We start from the raw sequence: 22171 nt of genomic DNA on the forward strand, positions 1-22171 counted from the left end.
GTTTGGTTATATTGAGTACTGGATATACAGTACGGCCAGCGCGAATCCCGTATTAGACCGCGCTCCCCCGCGGTATGTTAATCCTTCCCACGCTATCCCACCGAGGGATTTCATCGCGGGGCAGAGTTACACCGCCGCGGTGTGAAGTACCGTTGTTTACCTGTTAGGGTTATCTACCTGTACAATAGTTATTTTATTCGTCGGCAGAAAATGATTTGGGCTTGATTATCGTCAGTTTTCTGGCATTACATACCGGCATATCAAATAAATCTTTTAACAAAATATAAAAAACGTTGATTTGTCCTTACTAAAACCAGATACACATGTACTTAGGATTTACGTGTATCATATCTAATACACCTCAACTTTTTTATTCTAAAAAAAATCCGTTATTTAATTTTGTTTTTTAGTATTTTATGCTCCATATAATGATAATGTACCTTGGATAAGAAGGTATGTGCTAATAATATTTACAGTGAAAAAAAAGAAAGATTTACAAATGACCGTATATGAGTGCAAGATTAATATGTTAAATTCTGTCTGTTTTAATGGCATTTACATATGTATATAGACTTTGAGAATTGATTCAAAAATTTATTTATAGCAAAATATCATTTTGTCTTTTTTAGGAATAAAGAAATGTCAATTTTATATTTTGGAAAAAGATTTTGTCTTCCCATTTCAATCGAACTTCATTTATATGTACACCTATTGGCTCCGTGCTGCACGTGTTCTATTCTTTTTAGAGAAGTCGAGAGGAAGGCTATATGCCTATTGACTTCTCTAAAGAGAATACACGTGTTCTTAAAACAATTACACACGGGGGAGAAGTGGACATGATAAAAATCTGGTGTGTATATGTTCAATGCGTCGCATAAAGGACGTGAAAATTGTAATGTCTCAACCCAAGGATATGCAATCTGCTTTCTTAATTCTTTTGATTACGGTACGAATGTGAGCAACATCAAAATATACTCTCTAATTGCATACATGTATGTTTAATCAATAATGTAATGTATACACATACCTCATACCTAGATATACATGTACCTGAAGCCTGTTCAGCAGAACCGGTGCACACGAATATTAGGAATGTTCGCAGGCGCCCACTCTGCTGAACAGGCTTGTTTTCATAGATATACACAGTATGCATGAGCTAATATTTTGAAATTTTACCATTTGTTATTCTAAGAGGAAAATCAGATTTAAAATACAGCTGGAGTTTTTCTTTTTTCTTTTCTGTTGAAAATTATTCACAGAAATCATCAATGTTACAAAAAAATTGAGGAAATATTGGAAAAAAATTTAATAACAAAATATTATTTTGTATGTTTTAAGAATAACAAAATGTAAATTTTATATTATGCTAAAAGAAAGATGTTTGTTTTCCCATTTCAACCGAACATCGTTTATATGTACATGTACACTTGTTGGGTCCCTGCTGCACGTGTTCTTAAAACAACACACGGGGGAGAAGACCCTGTGTGTATATGTTCAACACGTCGAATACAGGATGTCAAAATTGTAATGTCTCTACTCCAGGGCATGCAATCTGCTTATCAGCTTACAATTACATATACCCCAACAAATTTTACCAGTAATTAAACTGGGGTGTTTTTTTTTTTAATTCCTTCATCAAGTGCTGGTTTCCTCGCTTACAACTTATTAATTCCTTTTATTACGGTACATATGGTTGTCATCATCATCAAAATTACCCTCTAATTGCATGTTAAATAAAAATTTATCATACTTTGTAGAGTAAGGCCACACATACACGACAAGGGTGGCGTATACCCAAAAACTGCGTTTTACTTGTTATCTAGTTTTTTGGTATTATTAGGTAGACAATAATCTAGAGTGAAAGGAAGCCAACCATAATTCTGCCATCAGATTTTGTTTTGACAATCATTAATATGTAGTATATTAAAATACTTAGATATTTAATTTTAATTAGATTGATGCTTTATTTGTATTGATTACCAAGTGGTGTTGCTAGTCTAATGTTGTCTTAGCAGTTTCACGGGTAGAGCGTGCGCTGATCCAGGTCTGGGGCGTTGAAGCAGACAGGAAGTGTTATGTAACAGATATACACATGCCCGAGACCGTTATCTAGACAATGAAACCTGTTAAGTTAGGACGTCTTCGCAATGTCTAGAAGAGAATACACGCATGTTATTGTAAAGGCAAAATGTACTGTGTTAGGTATAGCTATAGGGACTCGTAATTAAAATTTCAAAGCAGGCGAAGATTAATTATCGTTTGAACGGTGTGGCTATCGCGCGTGTCTTCAATTAATCAATCGGGAGGGATGAGGAAAAGTGTGAGAAGTTTTGGTAAAATGTGATTTTACAAGTGATATTAAGTTATTAAATACTTGGTTTTATATAGAAAAACTTCTTATACAAATATTTCAATTACAGGAATATGATATAAAACATCGGGTATTTTGGTAGCTTAGGGAGTATTTCGGTGTTTTATGAGGGTATTTCGGTAAATCACGGGTATTTCGGGCAATTCTAGTTACCCAATAAATAACAAACATTTAAATGTACTACTACTTTCAGAGTTCACATTTCTGCACTGCACACATCTATAATTATATATGAAATACTGATTTCAGAGAAAACTCAAATTAACATAATGAAATAATAATGATATAATATATGCACATGTATATTACTACTACTACTACTACTACTACTACTCTCTCTCTCTCTCTCTCTCTCTCTCTCTCTCTCTCTCTCTCAGATTTCCAAGGCCCCAATATCGTTATTAAAATTGGACAATTTGATATTTGGATCCAATTAAATATTCGATTTTGATTAGATTGATGCTGTATCTGTATTGAATGCCAAGCGGCTGTGGATCATAAGTGTTTGTGTCTAGTCTAATGTTGTCTTAGCAGTTTCACGGGTAAAGCGTGCGCTGATCGACGGCGTTGAAGCAGACAGCAGATATACACATACCTATAACCGTTTTTCACAGTCCGTAATGTTAAATAGTATTATCTTTCTATCTCCCTCTACGATGAAACCTGTTAAATGAGGATGTCCTCACATTGTCTAGAAGAGGATACACGCATATGTTATTGTACAAATTTAGGCCTATGTATAGAATTAGATTTCTGAAAACTAATTTATGAAACCAATATGTGATTGATACTGACAGGGATAGGGGGGGCCTAATAAGTTTTTGTGAAATTTCACGGGTAGAACGTTTACATACATGTATGCACATGCATACCTACCCTTTTATTGAATGTATGGTTCAATAAAGCTAACATGAACAGTTTTTGTAAAATGTGTTTATACAAGTGATGTATGCACATGGATGTGGTACTTCATATGTTTATAGTATTGATGAACAGCGATCTGTTTTCAGTTTATGATCAGTATACATGTATCTATCTATCTATATATTTTTTACGTTAACGGGAGATAACTCGCGTTTGTTGATGGCATTAATCATCTACAGGTGAGACCGCGGCGAGGACAGCGGGACCGCGGGGGAAGCGCGGGATTTGCAGGGTTACCTGAGATATACCGCGGTAGCTTAATCCCACAGGGGGAGCGCGGAAAATACGGGATCCGCACTGGCCGTACTGTAGTATGAATTATGATCGAGATCGAAATACTTTAATTTTTGACACCAGGAAAGACAATTCCAAATATAATTATGCATGTCATGTTAAATAGGGCTGAAACGATATGCCCCCTTCATGGTACGATACATATTGCAATACTTATACCATGATTCATTAATTTCAATATGATACAATTTACAGAAGAAACCAATAATGACATTGAAAAAAAATAATTACCAAGATTCATAATCATAATTTTAAAAGCAAAATGTTTTCAAACTGACAAACGGTAAGATGCATGTTGTCTCTGTATAGTTTAAACATTATTTTCGTCAACCTCAAGGCAAACTACAGTTTGAACACTATTTTTGACACTATTTTGTCCCTTATGCAGGTAAGAATAATAAGTACAGGCATAGCCTGATGTATTTTACTGAACCCGTTTGTAATAATATTAATTGTTTCAAACTGAAAATTGAGGTAACTAATCGGACATTGAATCAAGCGTTTATATTGAATAATGTCAATATTTTATTGATTCAGAATTGTTTCAGCCCTTATATTAAAGTCCATAGAGAAACGATAATATTGATGGTTAAATTTTATTGTTTTAATTTATGGACAAGTTGTTGTAAAAAAGTGGCCCGACTTACAAGCGGGTCAACGGCAAAACCTTCAAAATTAAGCTGGAAAAAAAGCAACCAACTTATTGGTGAACAATATACTTATAGGGGAGTATATACGGGAAAACACTAAAACTGACATAAACTGCACTTATGCTAATCATCCCAAGCAAGCTAGCTCACATTGTTGATGCAAGATCTGATTGAATGTAGTATTATGTCATTAAAGTACATGTAATAAAATTCTAATTTGTATGTAAGATACTATGCGTAGAAACTAATATTATCAATGTTACTATCCTACCTACATTTTGTTGATGATATTTAATTATAACCCACAGTACTGATATGGAAAATTGATAATTCAACATACAATCGTCAAGACAAGTGAGAGTGCACACATATCGATAATATCCTATAATTATAACTTTGTAATGGTCGAGTCATTGGTAACACATGATAGTTTAAAAAAAAACAAGAGGCCCACATGTTTAATCGGTCACCTGTTGATTTGTGTTCATCGTACATTGCACTACATGTCTCGCCTTTAAGTCAGACACCTAACTTTAACTTGATTTTTAACGGGTAACTTAGGAGAGACTCAAATGTCAGATTGCTTGAGTAAATTCAAAGCTGTACCAGATATGATTGCTTATCAATTGGCTTGGGGGAGCTCAATCATTAGAAATTAGCTTGAACTATTAGTATCGAGGCCATATAAATAATGTTGCATCCAATGCAAGTCATCACATGCATTTCACTAGCTACCATGTCTACACCGCCAGCCAAGTGAGCTTAGTTGGCATCTATTATTTTGATAAAATGAACATTACCTAATACGCTGGTTTCGAGATACGTCCGAGTTATTTCCCTTTGGAGAACTCTCATACATAGTAAGGCACAAAGCAACTTGTTTACACGTGGGAGTGGGACAAATCTTCATCACTCATAAGTGAATGTGCTCAGTAAGTTTATCATATGCAGTTTTATCGCCCATTTCCGACTGATACACAAACTAAGTCAATGATAAGTATTCAAGGAGTAATTAATTACTTGGAATTCTTATCATATCACGTTATTTCGTTGCACCTACCTATCATATTTAGGATTTTACTTGCAAATATAATATATATGGCATATTGTATTTATGTTCCCACTTTAGTAAATCATTTGTTTTGATAGTATATTTTATAGAGGGTGAAGCACTCTCACGGCCCGAAGGGCCGTGAGAGCGGAGCTCTCCCTATAGGTAACACGTATATACATGTTTAAAAGGAAAATATAGAAAAATAATGAAAAATTAAACCATACCTATGGAACTTGAAAAGTTTGGTACCAATGGCGTCGATTCGAATATTAGCGCGTGGACATGTATTCCTCCATTTTGAACCTCGTCTACCCTAGTTCACGTCGTTCTGAGATGTTACACATAAAATCCGTAAAAGCATGTAAATCTTATTTTCTTAATCATATATAATCACTCCACGATTAACGCCATGTTTTTTGTTTGGTTCAAACGCTTTGTTTGTAAATTTGCTAAATAACGACGCTGAATATGACGTCACAATGTACTGTTTACATCAATTGCGTTATATTTCCCGCGTTCAATATATAGGTGGATCAAATGTCCAAAAATTAGGATGCTTTGATACAGCTCCGTCCGCGTGCTAACTTCGGGTTGTTTTTGTCCTGTTTTGGATATAGATACTAATGTCAAAACTTTTTTGCTTCGCCCTCAAACACGGTCACGCCGTAAAACATATTATTTCCTACATTAAGTATTTAAAGAGAAGTTGAATTTAATACATTTTATCATCTTTCTCACTGACTGTAAGATCCACTCTGTCCTACTTAAGCATTCAAAGTTCCACTAAATGCACCTCCTACACAGGAGAGCTTTAATCTCGAAACTGGCGTATTCAAACACTAAGCACTTAGTCTATTATTACATAATACAGTTATATTGCACAATAAGATATCAATGATATGATAGTACATACATGTACATGTATAAGAAATGTCTTTTCATTTCATCTGCATCTATAAATTTATATATACACTCTACTTAACTGATTTTGAGGTTAATGAAATTTAAGGCTAGCTGGTAAATAAGTAATTTGTCATTAAGATTCGCTGTAGCTGATGGATGTAACAATATGGTTGTTAATTAATGCATGTGATAGCTTTAAGGTTTTGTGTATAATGCTGGGGGACACTTGGTTTTTTTTATTTAAATGTTTAATTTCTACCAAAAATATTGTTTATGTATAAATTGAATGATTGTCTAGAGAGAGCTAGCCCATTTTTATGGAACAGATTTGGATAAAACTTTTATTTGCCTGGTGACAAATGTGAATTGAAAGTTATTTGTAATTACATCATTCTTCCTTCCATACTTGTAAGTATATGAGTATTTCATTTTCCAGGTACACATACAGACAATAGGTATTTTAGTGGCAGAGAAGACAGAACTACAGTCACAGCTGAGCCAGTCCCAAAAGATAGCAACCCAAAGGCTCTGTAAGTCAAATGTAAAAGGGGGAGGGCATGTGTTAAAGGGACATGGACACGATTTAAGCTGAAAATTTTCTAAATTTTATTATTTTATTTTCATTGTTTAGAATGCTTAACTAGGTATTACTAATGATCAGCAAAAAACTGAATGTCAGTAGTCAAGGTACATTGGAGATACAGAGGTCACAATTCCTGTTATGTAAATAAGGCTCGTGCCATGTTTTTGTTTACATAGGTTAAATAAACTAGTAAAAGTTTCGTTTAAGGAGGTGTGCTACACCAGAGAAATTTGATGTAGATGAAAAGTGGAGAATATGTACAAAAATATTTTGAAGTTGAAAATTTTCAAATTTACTTTATTTTGTCAAAAAATACAGTTTTAGTAGAAGGTAATCTGAAAAAAAATTAAAACCCCTGCTGGACTCGAACCTGCGATCTACAGGTCAGCAGTCGGTATTCTAACCTACTGAGCTACTCGGCTAAGTATCTAACTGGAAAAGGAAAAGTCAAATATTGCTGATATCGATTTTTGCATCCATGTTTTTAAAGGAAGTCAGCCATTATGACGATGTAGAGTACTACCTTAAAGCAGATTTTTTCAATTTATAAATGAATTCATAACACAATTAAATATTTTCTAGTGTTTGGCACATCTCATTTTGTTTTAAACACACTTTATTCTATTAAACAGTCGAATGTAAACAAAAACCTGGCATGCTGATCAGCCTCGTTTAGATAACAAAGAATTGCGAGTGCTGTATCTCACTTATAACTCAACAACTGATATTCAAATTTTGGTTCACCATTAGAAATACTCTAGTTAAACAATGTAAACAATAAAAATGGAAAAATAAAATTTTGAAAATTTTCAGCTTAAATCGTGTCCATGCCCTGGTCCGATCGATGTTAACCCTATTAATATGTCCTTGGAGTTTCTGTGTTTAAATGCATTCTTTTTTAATGAGATGGTTCACAGTTCCTGTTTAATGTAAATTTGTTATTACAGAAACTCTCAGAATATGATATCTTTTGATTGCTTTTTGTCCCCCACCGCAACACAGAAGGGGACATAGAAATACCGGTGTCCGTCCATCCGTCTGTCCATCCCACTTCACTTTGTGGACGCAACTCCTCAGAAACTGCTCAACAGATTTTGTTCATATTAAGGAGGATTGTTAGTCACCATGTGTAGTTGATCATATTTCGCTGCCATTTTGATTCGACAATTTTGACAGGAGTTATGGGACTTTGTTGAATTTGTACATGCTACACTTATATAGAAACACTTTGTGGACTCAACTTTTTTTGCGGTGGTGGGGGACATAGCTACGTGTAGCAATCTTGTTGGAATTAAATTAGAAATGTGTATACATGTGTGAAGTGAACCTTATACCTTTGTTAATATCTGAAAGCCTGAACACGAGATGTCATAATTACCAGTTAGAATAAAAAAATTGTGGAAAAGGATTTGAATGCCATTTAATCAGAAGAATTTAACTAATGATGCGTTCTGGTTTTTTAATACAGCTGAAATTGAGGATATTAGTTCTCGATTGAAAATTTCCAGACAACGAACTGGTGATCTTGAAAGAAGTCTTGCCACTGCCACTAACTCTGCCCAACAGTTTGAAATAGTACGTCATTTTCACTCTACCTCAAATGTACTATGTGTATTGCAGCTCAATGAATAATAAGTTTATGCATGTACACTTTTATATATACATATGAATTGTGTCTCTCCACTATGACCTGTACACCTAGCAGTTGCATTTTTGAGACTATGGATGTAATTGCTTTGTCTATGACTACATGTGTAGGAAATCAATAAGCAATATTATTGGAAATTAATACATCTAGTATTATACTGGATAACAAACTGTATATATAGACAGTTTTTTATCTCATCTTGTAAGTTAGATGCTGGTAATTTCGGACTTTTTGGTTCAATGCACAAGTCATTCTTGCACTACCTACTCCTCATACTGCTGTTCGCGATGTAATTCTAATCAACGATACACTTTAGGCCTTGAAAAATCTAGAGAATTCCAAAATACGATATCATTCAAAAGAAAAACAAAACAGGACAAAGTCTGTTAAATTCGGACAATAGGTCAGGCTATACCAGCAAAAAACATTGGGGGGGGGGGGGGGGGGGGGGGGCAGCTGATATTTTTTTGGATGGGTGGGGGTGATTTGGGAAAATGTATTTCAGGTTAAAAAAAAACATGGGTGCCTGTGAATTATGATAAAAATGACGACGTCACCAAGGAGAACAGAGAATTGATTGTTCGCCTTATAGACCATGAGAGCATAACATCTGCTTGGTACTTTAATGGCTCTGTTTATGGTAACGTAAAAGGAAAGCGAGTGAAGTTCGATATACTCGATGACATTGACTTCAAAGTGAAAAAAATCCGGGAATAAAAATTCCATCCGCTATCGATTTAGACTTTAGTGTTGATTTATTGTACTTCCGGTGTCATAACGAAAAATGATTTTGGACATCTGCCATCCAAACAAAGTGACTCTCACGTCTCACAGCTTGATTTTTCAGTTAGATTTTGTTTTTATTGACAACTGATAATCTTAATTTAACTGTATTATACATATATGTATTTCTACTTCTTTCTCTTTTCTATCTCTATCCCCATTTCTCTGTCAACAAACTTCAACATGGTTCAATGGGTTCCAGTGGGTATCACTTTAGTCTCAGTAAGTTTATTTATTTATTTTTTTCCCTTTTGTAATCTGAATGGTTAGAATTATTTCAGTAAATTGCCAAGGTTTAGGTGATATTGCGAAACGCAAGGACGTATTTAACTACCTAAGAGCTTTAGAGTGTAATATTTATTGTTTGCAAGATACACATTTTTCACATGATACTGAAGATGAAATAAGGAACTTGTGGGGATACCAGTGCTTCTTCAGTTCATATTCTACAAACTCCAGGGGAATTGCAATTCTAATCAATAATAATTTTGACTTTAAACCTCTGATAGAAAAAGGTGACATTGATGGAAATTATTTTATACTTAAAGCATGTATAGAAGGTCATGAAGTATTAATTTGTACTATTTATGGTCCTAATGATGATACACCACTATTTTTTGAAAATATACAAAATCACATTGATGATATGCAATGCAGTAATATTATTTGGTGTGGTGATTTTAATCTGGTTCTAAACCCAGACTTGGATTATTATAACTACAAATATATTAATAATTCAAAAGCAAGAGATAAAGTTTTAGAAATTATGGAAAGTAATTCTTACATAGACCCATTTAGACAGCTACATGAAAATATTCGTAGATACTCATGGAGAAGAAAAACTCCATTGAAACAAAGTAGGTTAGATTTCTTTTTAATATCCGAGACTCTTTTGTCTGCAGGGCTAGAAATGTGTACTATAGAACCTAGTTATAGGTCAGATCACTCAATGATATCCTTGAAGATATCTTTTAATGACTTTAAGAAAGGTAGAGGGTTATGGAAGTTTAATAACTCTTTACTCTATGAGGAAAATTATTTAGATTGTATCAAAGATATTATTATAAAGGTAAAGAAACAGTATGCAATCCCTGTATACAATTTTGATAACATACATGATATATCTGATGCAGACATTTCCTTCTCTATTAACGATCAACTTTTTTTAGAAACATTACTTTTAGAAATAAGAGGTAAAACTATCTCTTATGCATCATATATCAAAAAGAAGAAAGAAAGAGAGGAAAAAGAATTAAAAGAAAATATCAAATTACTAGAAGAAAATGTTTGTGACAGCAATATCAATGAACTGTGTAGTAAAAAGCAAGAATTAGAAAACATTAGAAAAGATAAGTTGCATGGTATTTATGTAAGAAGTAGAGCTAGATGGATTGAAGAAGGAGAAAAACCATCACATTATTTTTGTACGTTAGAATCTAGAAATTTCACTAGCAAAATCATACCAAGATTAGAGTGTAATGATGGGACAGTAATTTATAAACAATCAGAAATATTAAGGGAAACAAAAACATTCTATGAACAATTATACAAGAAAAGCAATTTAAACACAATAGACTTTCACAATGATCTTGGTATTGAAGATGTTCCAAAACTTTCAAATAAAGAATCTGAATCACTAGAAGGTAACATTACTATTGAGGAAGCCTCCAATACCCTTTACAAAATGAAATCAAACAAATCCCCAGGATCTGATGGTTTTTCTGCGGAATTCTTCAAAATGTTTTGGAAGTATATTGGTCTTTTTGTAGTTAGGTCTATTAATTATGGGTACAAAAATAACTGTCTTTCTATTACACAAAGACATGGTATTATTACATTGTTACCAAAAGGTGACAAGCCGAGACAATATTTGAAGAATTGGAGACCAATTACTTTGTTGAATACTGTGTATAAAATTGCATCGGGCTGTATTGCGAATAGAATAAAAAGATACTTAGACAAAATAATTAATCAAGATCAAACAGGTTTCATCCCCAACAGATATATTGGAGAAAACACAAGGCTTATTTATGATATAATGCACTATACTGAAGAAGAAAATATACCTGGATTATTACTACTTATTGATTTTGAAAAAGCCTTTGATACTCTTTCATGGACATTTATACAAAAAGCGCTAAAACTGTTTAATTTTGGCCCTTCAATTAGGAATTGGGTATCGATTTTTAATACAGACATTACATCTGCAATCAATCAAGGTGGTAATCTCTCTGATAGAATCATTATTCAGAGAGGTTGCAGACAAGGGGATCCATTATCACCATACATATTTTTGATATGTGCGGAAATATTAGCAATCCAAATTAGAATGAATAAGAATATCAAAGGCATTACTGTAAATAATGTAGAAAAAAAGATCTCACAATTAGCTGATGATACCTCACTTATCCTTGATGGCAGTGAAGAATCTCTCGCAGAAACTTTTAAAACTTTAGATTATTTTTCAGAAATATCTGGACTACATATCAATTATGAAAAAACTCATGTAATATGGTTAGGTTCCAAAAAATATAGTAATGAAACTTTGCTGCCAAATTACAGGCTTAGGTGGGGTACCACCAGATTTACTTTGTTAGGAATACATTTTGACATGGAATTAGATAAGATACCACAATTAAACTATGAACCAAAATTAGTGCAGATCAAATCTATAATCAAACAATGGGAGAAAAGGTTTTTAACTCCCATAGGGAAAATTACAGTTATTAAGACATTGGTTTTGCCATTATTAAACCATATTTTAATGTCAATCCCAAATCCTTCTGAACTCTACCTTAAGGAATTAGAAAAGATATTTTTCTTGTTTATATGGAATAATAAAATACATAGGGTCAAAAAGGAGGTCATTGTTAAAAAATATGAAGATGGGGGTTTAAGAATGGTAAACCTAATGGCATTCATAGCATCTATGAAGTTGTTTTGGATAAGATATCTCATATTTTCAAATAGAGGGATGGAACATTTTATTCCAAAGTTGGACTTAAGCAAATTAGTGAACTGTGGAATTGAATACATTACAATATTCTTGAAAACATTGAAAAATAAATTTTGGATAGATGTATTTAAATCATGGCTTACATTGCATAACCTTAGTAAAGAGTCTGATGTTGCTGCCGATGCACCTCTATTTTATAACCCAAATATTCATATTGGTGGAAAACCATTTTATAATAAACAAATGTTTGACAGCGGCATCAGACAACTTAATGATATAATCAGTGAAGATGGTTCATTTCTTGGTTTTGAATCATTTTGCAATACTTATCCAAATACAAAGATTAATTTTTTAGAATATAATAGCATTATTCATGCTGTTAAGGCTTGGGTGAAAAATTGTGGATGTGACAAAACTATCAAAAAGCTCACAAATCCATTGATTATGTCAAATATATATACAGTGTTGAAATGCAACAAATCAAAACTTTTTTATGAAATTATAAATCAAAATACCTCAATCACATCAGGCAAAACAAAATGGAGTGAACTTTTGGAAGTTGACACTAAAGAATGGAAAATAATTCATAAAATACCCTTCAGAGTGACAAAAGATAGCAAAATACAATGGTTTCAATACAGAATTATAAACCGAATCTTAGCTACAAACTCTTTTTTATTCAAAATCAAAAAAATTGACTCAAAGTACTGCAATCATTGTCATTCTGAAGAGGAAACAATAGAACATATTCTGTGGGAATGTGATTTTTTACAATTATTCCTAGCAGAATTTGAGCTTTTTTTAGAAGATAAGACTGATTTACAGATAGCTATTACAAAAAAATCTTTCATTCTTGGTTTTATTGAAAATAATAGTCTGATACAAAACACTATTGTCTTATGGCTTAAATACTATGTGTACACAGCAAGATGCACTGAGAAGTCCTTGAGTGTGCGTGCTGCAATTTCACAAATGAATTTTTTTTATGAAACTCAAAAATTTATTTCGTATAAAAATGGTAAAAAGGAAAAGTTTGATGCCCAATGGAATCGATGGAACCTTCTGTTTTCTTAACTTCTCTCTCTTCCTCTTCTTCTTTCTTTCTCAAACCACACATACCTTCAGCTCATATGCTTTGTTTTTTTTTCCCCTTCTTCTCTGGATATAAATGTTATTGTATATCTGATATACCGGTATGTGTACAAAAATAAAAAATTATATAAAAAAAAAAAAAAAATGAAAACGTATCACTTTACGTTTCTTTTATAACAAAAGAAGAAAAGCGGAGCCATCCTACATTAAGTACGGAAAAAAGATTGATAAATGGGTAAATAATTCAATATGACCGTAAAACTTTCCCCTCCAAGGCGTTACCTAACCTATTGTACCTGTCCTAAACGACCACCTGATTAACGCAACCAACGATCATGAGTTTTACAACCATTTCGTGTAATATCAGCTTTATGAAACGACTGTACATTTTTCGACTACATGATTCCTACTTTCGATTTCAGTCGAGCATGACTATTCTGGGAATTATCGCCCCTTAACACTTTCGTTTTAAAATGCACAGGTAATACTTCGGCGGTGATCTTGTTTAATCGGCACTTTGAATCAATTATTATACCCAAGCTATCAATTGGTTAACGTGTAATTAACATGCAGCGTCGTGTGAGGTTAATTACCAAAACATGAGTTGTTGTTTATTTAACAAAATCAAGGATCAGGGAATCAAGACCGTTGTTTCCGAAGGTGTGAATTAATTTCGACAGACTTTGATATGTGCGGGGTAAATTGGATATGAAATCTCCCACCTGGTATACCATTACGTTTAACAGAGTGGAAATTTTGCCTGATTGCGATATAAATCAGGTAAATATTGTGCTTGGGACTGAAATTTTGCCCGGAATATTCGCGAGTTTCCTGTACGAGAGATTGTAGGGGGAAAAAGTCAAAGGAAAAGTCACAATCTATATGCATACACTTTGTAATTTAGGGAAATATCTATGTCTTGCACTTAAGTTACGAGAAAACCTAACTCGTTGAAAAGTTCTTCTCTGTTGCTTGCTTGAATTTGTACTTCGCTATACAATGCCATTTTATGTATACATATTGTAACTGATGTAATAAGACATAATTATGTCTTGTAAAAGGAATAAAGAGAGTAACAATATATGTGAATTTAGATTTTAAGTGGTATAATTTCATATTTTATTTAGTTTTATATCATTAAAAAAAAAACAACTTTTTGTTATTTCAACAATTAACAAGCACCCAGATCATGACATGAGTAAAAAGGACATGTACATCTAGTCCAGAAATGATACGACAATATCCCACATCATTAGTATAGTGAAACTGTTTGTTTATAAGAAGCAAACAGAGCTAGGTTTCTACAACTCACATGTTTCCAAAGTATACAAAATTAATTGCATTTTTTCTTTCATTTTATATGCTGAGATCATCCTTTATTTCTCCCTACCAAAATTGCATTGGAAACCAAAATATGTAATTTTTTTCTGCAATGATGAAACAACAAAGAAATACATTTTATCGTTTATATTTTTATGCATTTTTAAAAATATAAACTAGAATTAAGTTCTAAAATATCATATGGTTGATCCATTTGTTAGGTTAAATGAAACCGTCAATACCCCATTTGACCTTTGACTTGGTAATGATTATGAAGTCAGGTGGTACTAGAAAACGAATCAAGCTAGTTTGCAACAAACATGTATTCATTGTATGTTGAAAACAATGCCAATTTCAAAAGAAATATAGAGAAAAGATTCAGTGAATGTAAATATATAGGATTAAAACCAATTTGAACTTGTTGAAACTAAACTCTACCTTTAAAGGAAAATCTTAATACACAGGCGATTTCAGTATTGAATTCTTTAACTGTGTGAACTTATTTGTATATTTAAAAAATGCATTCTTGTACATTATAATTTATCATAGAACTTCTTTTTTATAAAGGTTTGATAAATTTTATAAATAAAACTGCAAATACAATTTTTCTATGACTGTGATAGGTAATCAAATTTTCCAAGGCTTGTTGCTTTTGATGAAAAAGACCAATATGGTATCAAGTATGGGAAATAACTATTTATAGGTATCTGAATGTGTCATTTTTGAAACTTCTCTGTATTCTTCATAAACAAAGAAATGAAATTAAGAAAACAACGCAAGTGATAGAAGGACTATATATTTATTTGAGGCTTAGAAATATTTTGTCCAAATTTCCTGGCCATCTGAAATTACCGGCATCTACCCTATAATGCAAATCTCTGAAATTTTCTTTAGAAATTTTAAAGGAATTTAGCCAAAATTAATTTCTTTCAATTATTTTAGGTATATTTTTCAGAGAAAAAAATTCTTATTATTAGGTTTTATTGATGTACGTGAGACATGAAAATAGAACAAATTTGAATATTGCTTAATTTCAAAAGAATAAGAACTCTTCCAGAATCCAGAAGTTTGTTTATAGTTACACAACATTCTAATTATACCTCTCATCGCAAAAAGTAAATGCTTATAAATAAACAGTCATTTTATTTCTTGCAAAACTGATTGATTTGATGTGATAAATTGAATAATAGCAGATATGAAAAGTCTAATACGATTATTTGTTGCTTTGATCGCCTGCCACTTCTACTTTGGACATATAGCTATCATACTGCTACCAAACTTAAAGTCATTGAATACATATGGGTTGTGTTCTGTAATTAAATTTGCAAGATTCAATGTCAGGGATGTTGTGGTTTGGAGGAAAAAACAAATTGTAAATATAAATATTGAATAACTCTTTTTTTCTTTGAAAACGAGTGATCTTGGAATAAGCCAGCAGAGCAATTGCAGTTCATACTATATTATTGCAGTTCACTGAAAAATATGTTATTTATTTCTTAATTAAACTACCATTTCTTGAATTCTTATGTTCAGACAGAATGAAAATTTACAATTGTGCAGTGTATTCTAGCTCCCTAAGCATGATTGATATTATATTGTAGAGCAGTAAAGAGTTTGCAAGGGAGGTTGACAGGTTAAAGATAGACCTTCATCATTCCAGGTACCTATCTACCAGTTCACATGTGTTTACTATTTAACCCAATTCCTGTAGAATCAGTAATTTTCATAGGGATTTCTTTTTTTTTCATAGGAGTTTCATTTTTTTTCTTTTAAGAAAGAACAATTGCTTGGATTTATTATGTATTCAAACATTTTAGCTCACCTGAACTATAAACTCAAGTGAGGTTTTCTGATCACTTATTGTCCATCATCTATCTGTCTGTCCATCTGTCTTTTGTAGAAACTTTACTACATTTTTGACTTCTCTAAAACCACTGGGCCAACTTGGCCAAACTTGCCATAAAGATCATTGGGTAAAGGGGATTCAAAATTGTTCAAATGAAGGTTCACAGCCTTTTCAAAGGGGTGATAATTAAGAAATAGTGAAAATATGGTGGCATCTTTTAAAAATCTTCTCGAGAATCACTAAACCAGAAAACGCAAAACTTATGTGAAAGCTTCCTTAATAAGTGTACATTAAAAATGTTCAAATCATGGGCCTCTGGATTAGAATGGGGCCACAATAGATGATCAAAGTTTTACATGTGGATATATGGAAAAAATCTTTTGAAATCTTCTGAAGAACAGTAGGGCCGTGATCTGTCATATTAATATGCAAGCATCATCAGGTAGTTTAGATTCAAATCATGGTCTTAGGGGACAGGATAGGGCCACAATAGGGGAACAAGTTTTTATATGGGAATTTAAAAGGAAAAACTTTTGTCTCAAAAGGAACAGGGTCATGAATAGTCATATTCATATGCAATCATCCTCAGGAAAAATGTATATTCAAGTTTGTTCAATTTGTGTTCCCCAGGTGTGTAGGATGGGCCACTAAAGGGGATCAAAGTTTTACATAGAAATATATATTGTAAACAGTCTTTAAAATTTTTTAAAATTATTTTATGAACAGTTGGGCCTTGATTAGTCATTGATATGCAAGTATGGGGCTAAAATATATTGAAAATGTTTTCAAGAGTAGCAGGACCACACTAAATCATATTAATATGCAAACACCCCCACGTCATGTTGTTTTCTCTCTCTCTCTCACAAATTATGGACCTCTGGTCAGTGCAGGTTCGAATCCCGCTAACGCTGGTAAGTGAGAAAGTTTCCCAGTTTACTTTTGGAAGGTCAGTGGTCTCTTCCCAGGTACATTGTATCTGGGTTCTCTCTCCCACCAATAAAAACTGGGTGTCACCAGATAACTGAAAAAGTTTTGAGTGTGGCAGAAAACAAAAAACAAATTATGGACCCAGGAGTTAGGCTAGAAGTGGGGCTAGAATTGGGAATCAAATTTTACATGATGCATGAACATGGGGGAAAAGTCTTTAAGAATCTTCTGATGAAGAATAGCAGGACTCATATGAGCATTGTGGCTTATGGTCCCCCTATTTGATTCAGGAAAAGCCAGGAGGATTTACACCAGGTGGTGGAGGAGCTGGGGGGAGAACTTCAGAGCAAGGTAAGGCATTTACATTTACATATAATACTTCTAGGGGAAGTAAGGTAGAGCATTCACATATACTTTAACCTTGGTCATATCTTTTACACCATAAGAGATAGACCTTTCATGTTTTGTATTTGTATTCCTTGTGACAAGACCTTTCCATTGACACCAAAATCTTTGACCTGTTGATCTTGACATTGACCTTTGACCTACTTTTTGGAAAATTCAAATAGATTTCAAATCCTAAGAGATACTGTTTTTATATTAAGCATGTGCAGTTTTTGTGAGAAAACCTTTCCAATGATATCATATTTATTGACCTTGACTTGACCATTGACTTATTTTTTTAAAATTGAAAACTTTGGTCATATCTTTTACATCATAATAGGTACAGCGTTTATATTTGTCATGTGTATTGCTTGGGGCAATACCTTTCAATTGGTACCAAAACATTGGACCTGGTGACATTGACCTTTGACCTACTTTTAGAAAATTCTAATATAAGCCATATTTTTTAAACCGCAAGGCACTGTTTTCATACTTAGCATGACTTTTGCATTTCTTGTGAGAAGACCTCTACATGGGTACCAAATTTGTTGACCTTGTGACCTTGAAATTGACCTCTGACCTACTTTGAAAATTATTCACTAAAATGAGTTCCACTTTGTTGTAATCCGAGGGCATTCAGTGAAATTTTGACTCTGAAGTCTATATCTGATGTATACATGCATATTACTTGCCACAAAACTTGTGATATTTGAATGTATTAAAGCTGTTGGTTTAATTAGAAACAAATCAACAAGGGTTTTCACAGCTAAACTAAATACAGGTAAGGAAAAGCAGAAAGGGATGTACCAAAATTGTGAATTTCATAACCCCAGAATTCCGACAGAGTGACAAACTACAGATCATGTTCGAATTTTGTAATGTTTGATAAACAGGTATAAAAGAAATTAATTTTTATATTGTTACATTTTTTTATTCATTGGGCTCATGTTCCGATGGGAAGGCTGTAAAAGTAGGACATCTGAATAGAGGCAGTCAACGAAACTTGGTCACTCTCTCAAAAATATCGTATCGCTAATATTACTCTGTTTATTCATGCCTGACTTTAAATAAATATTATTTGATGTGATTTGTAAGTTTATTTAAGCAGAATATTATGCAGACGACTTGACTTGGGGCCATTAGGAGACAAGTATTGTTATGCAATAGTTACAGAATGCTTAATGAAGTCAAATTCAAGTCAGTATAATGGCCCCTCTCCAATGTAGTTTTAGTAAAGAAGAGAAATGCTTGCTATCTTCCACGTATATGTATGTATGTATGTATGTATGTCTACATGGCAGTAATACAGTACTATGGTTCAGACTGATGTGTTTTAGAGGCAAAACAAAAACAAAAAATATACAGTAAGTGAAAAAGCACAATGTAATTACTACACACTTTTTAAAACCAGAAATTGGAGAGTAGTCAGCTAGAGGAAAGTGTGCGTGACCTAAAGTCAAAGGTTGAAATGGCAGAGCTATATGTACAGCAGTCATCCAGTCAGGGCAACCACCAAGACCAGACACTGCAGTCTTTGGAACAGCAGCGACGTGAAATGGAGGCTCTGAAGGCAGATATTTCTGAGGTTTGTTTTATGAACATCAATATTTTTATGTAACATGTAATTTCACCTAAGGTTTTCTGACCAACTTTTGTCCGGCATCCTGTCGTCTGTCTGTTTGTAAACTTTTGATATCTTTTTTTACTTCTCCAAAACCACAGGGCTAATTTCAATCAAACTTGCCACCTGCTTGAGTAAAGAGGATTCATGTTTAAATGATTTGAAGTGGAGATAATCAAGAATTTGTGAAAATTTGGTGGAATCTTTTAAAAATCTTCTCAAGAACCACAGGGCCAATTTCACTTCAAACTTGGCACAAATCATCTTTAGGTAAAGGAGATTCAAGTTTGTTCAAATGAAGGGCATTCTCCCTCCAATGGGGAGATAATCAAGAAAATGCTAAAATAGGAATTCCCATGGGCACGAATTGTGCTCTTTTGTTAGCTGACCTGTTCGTATATTCATATGAAGCAGTATTCAAAAACTTCTACATCTCTTGCTGTGACCTTCAATTCAACATTTACATATATCAACAATGTTTTATCTATTAACAATAATAACTTTCATTCATATGTCGATTCGATATATCCCTGTGAGCTCGAAATAAAAGACACCACAGAGTCGTCCACTTCTGCTTCATACTTAGATATTTTATTGAAAGTAGACACTAACGGCTAACTGACAACTCAACTGTATGACAAACGGGATGATTTCAGCTTCTCCATCGTCAACTTCCCATATTTATGCAGCAATATTCCATTATCACCTGCATATGGTGTTTATATCTCTCAACTGATTCGATACGCAAAAGCTTGTTCTGCATATAGTCAGTTTTTAAATCGAGGCTAGCTACTGACAAACAAGTTGATGGTACAGGGGTTTCAACAGTCTCGATTGAAGTCAGCATTTCGCAAATTCTATGGCCGTTATAATGATCTAGTTCGTCAATACAACCAATCATTGGGTCAAATGCTGTCTGATGTGTTTCATACCGATTGTTAGACCGTTCTTGGCACACTGATTTTGACCATGGATAACTCTGTTTACCTGATCAGGATATAGGGCTCACGGCGGGTGTGACTGGTCGACAGGGGATACTTACTCCTCTTAGGCACCTGATCCCACCTCTGGTTTGTCCAGGGGTCCGTGTTTGCCCAACTATCTATTTTGTATTGCTTATAGGAGTTATGAGATTGATCACTGTTCGTTATCTTCACCTTTCATTTTCTTCTCAAGAACCACTGACACAGAAAATTTGAAATTTATATGAAAGCTTCCTGACATAAATTAAATTCAAATTATGTCCCTCAGGGTTAGGATGGGATCACAATAGGGGATCAAAGTTTTACAGATATATTTAGTAAAAATCTTTAAAAAATCTTTTCAAGAACAGGACCATGATTAGTCATATTAATATGGAAGCATCTTCAAGTAGTGCAAATTCAAATTTGATGAAATTGTGCCCACTGGATGTAGGTTTGGACCGCAATAGGGGATTAAATTTTTACATGAGAATATATTGGAAAAAATCATCTCAAGAACAGTAGGGACATGATTAGTAATATTGATTTGCAAACATCCCTAGGAAGTGCAGATTAAAGTTTGTTAAAATTGTGGCCATTAGAAGTAGGATGGGGCCACAATAGGGAATCAAAGTTTTACATTGGAATATAAAGAGAAACATCCTAAAAAATCTTCATTTCAACAACAGCAAGGCCATGATTAGTCATATCAATATACAGTGTTCCCTCAATATATTGCCAGCTTTTGTTCAGCCCATTTTGGTGTTATAACGAGGGTGTACCTTTCTGATTCGATCATCAGATTAAAGAAAAAAATTCATCAAATGAGCAAATTTATTGTCATACATACCACGAACATAAACGCAATGTACAAATTTTTCTGAAATCCCTTTGATTTTTATTGCAATTTGAAAAAGTCATGAATGGATATCTGTTTTGACTTATATTGAGATATTTTGCTGATTAAATTTGGATTTGAAAACATTTGTCAATATCAGTTGTCTCAGTTGATTCTGAGTGCTTTAAAAACCTGACAACAGTTTCAATGCCCCCCTTGCTTCATGTGCAGAAGGTATGTGTGGATGTGTTTCCTTCTCATCCTCGGAGTCCAATTCACTGATAGGTTCCTTGCCCGGTCTAAACATGGCTAAGATTTCTTCATCGGTGGGCTGAATAGATCTGTCCATGTCTATGAACTGTCGCACAGTAAGACGTAAATCATCGTTGGTGTCAAGGTCATCCTGAACTCTCTTAATTAATTCTTGCAGGCCTACATTGGCCTCTATATATCATTTGTATCATCTGGACTTTCAATGATGGTATCAATTAAACTGCAATGTCTCCAACAGAATCTTAAGCAGGCTTGACGTAACGTATGGTTGAATCTAAAATTAGCACCGGGTGTTTCCTGTTGTCGATGCATTCAACCAAGTGGGCTAACTGTGTTTTTCTGTACTGTTAAAAGCTTTGAATAATACCCAAATCAAGAAGTTGTAGATGTCTGGTGGTGGTTAGGGACAGAAAGAGATTTTGATGTTGTTAGTTTTTTGATTATGTCAGAGGCTTTTTTCTCTCATTAGTAATTAAATGATGATCCATTCCTGCACTTTCACCAGAAATAACTTGACACGATATCCTGTGTCTATTTTTGAAATGGAGCAACCACACATTGAAATAGGTGTACTCAGTTATCCCCATTTCACTTCCAAATTGTTTGACCTTTGTTCTTAAACTTTCTTCCAATATTAGGATGTTTTTATATGGCAGACTCCATCATTTCATGGTAAGCACTGTGATATCTTTTACGTGGTGGCCCGACATTTTCTTTATTTGAAATATCAAAAGATTTCATC

At 33.5% G+C, this 22171-nt stretch overlaps 1 protein-coding gene across 5 annotated transcripts in view; it reads left to right on the forward strand.

The window, feature by feature from the left end:
* The window catches only part of LOC125679484 (golgin subfamily A member 2-like), a 146220-nt gene that overhangs the window by 59235 nt on the left and 64814 nt on the right, over positions 1-22171 (forward strand). For all 5 annotated transcript variants that reach the window (XM_048918738.2, XM_048918739.2, XM_048918741.2 and 2 more), the window contains 5 exons: positions 6633-6726; positions 8248-8354; positions 16180-16238; positions 17642-17702; positions 19147-19320. In XM_048918738.2, coding sequence (XP_048774695.2) covers positions 6633-6726; positions 8248-8354; positions 16180-16238; positions 17642-17702; positions 19147-19320 — 495 coding nt within the window. The remainder of the gene's footprint in view (positions 1-6632; positions 6727-8247; positions 8355-16179; positions 16239-17641; positions 17703-19146; positions 19321-22171) is intronic.

Source organism: Ostrea edulis, chromosome 2 (genome assembly GCF_947568905.1).
Source record: "Ostrea edulis chromosome 2, xbOstEdul1.1, whole genome shotgun sequence".
Lineage (NCBI taxonomy): Eukaryota > Metazoa > Mollusca > Bivalvia > Ostreida > Ostreidae > Ostrea > Ostrea edulis.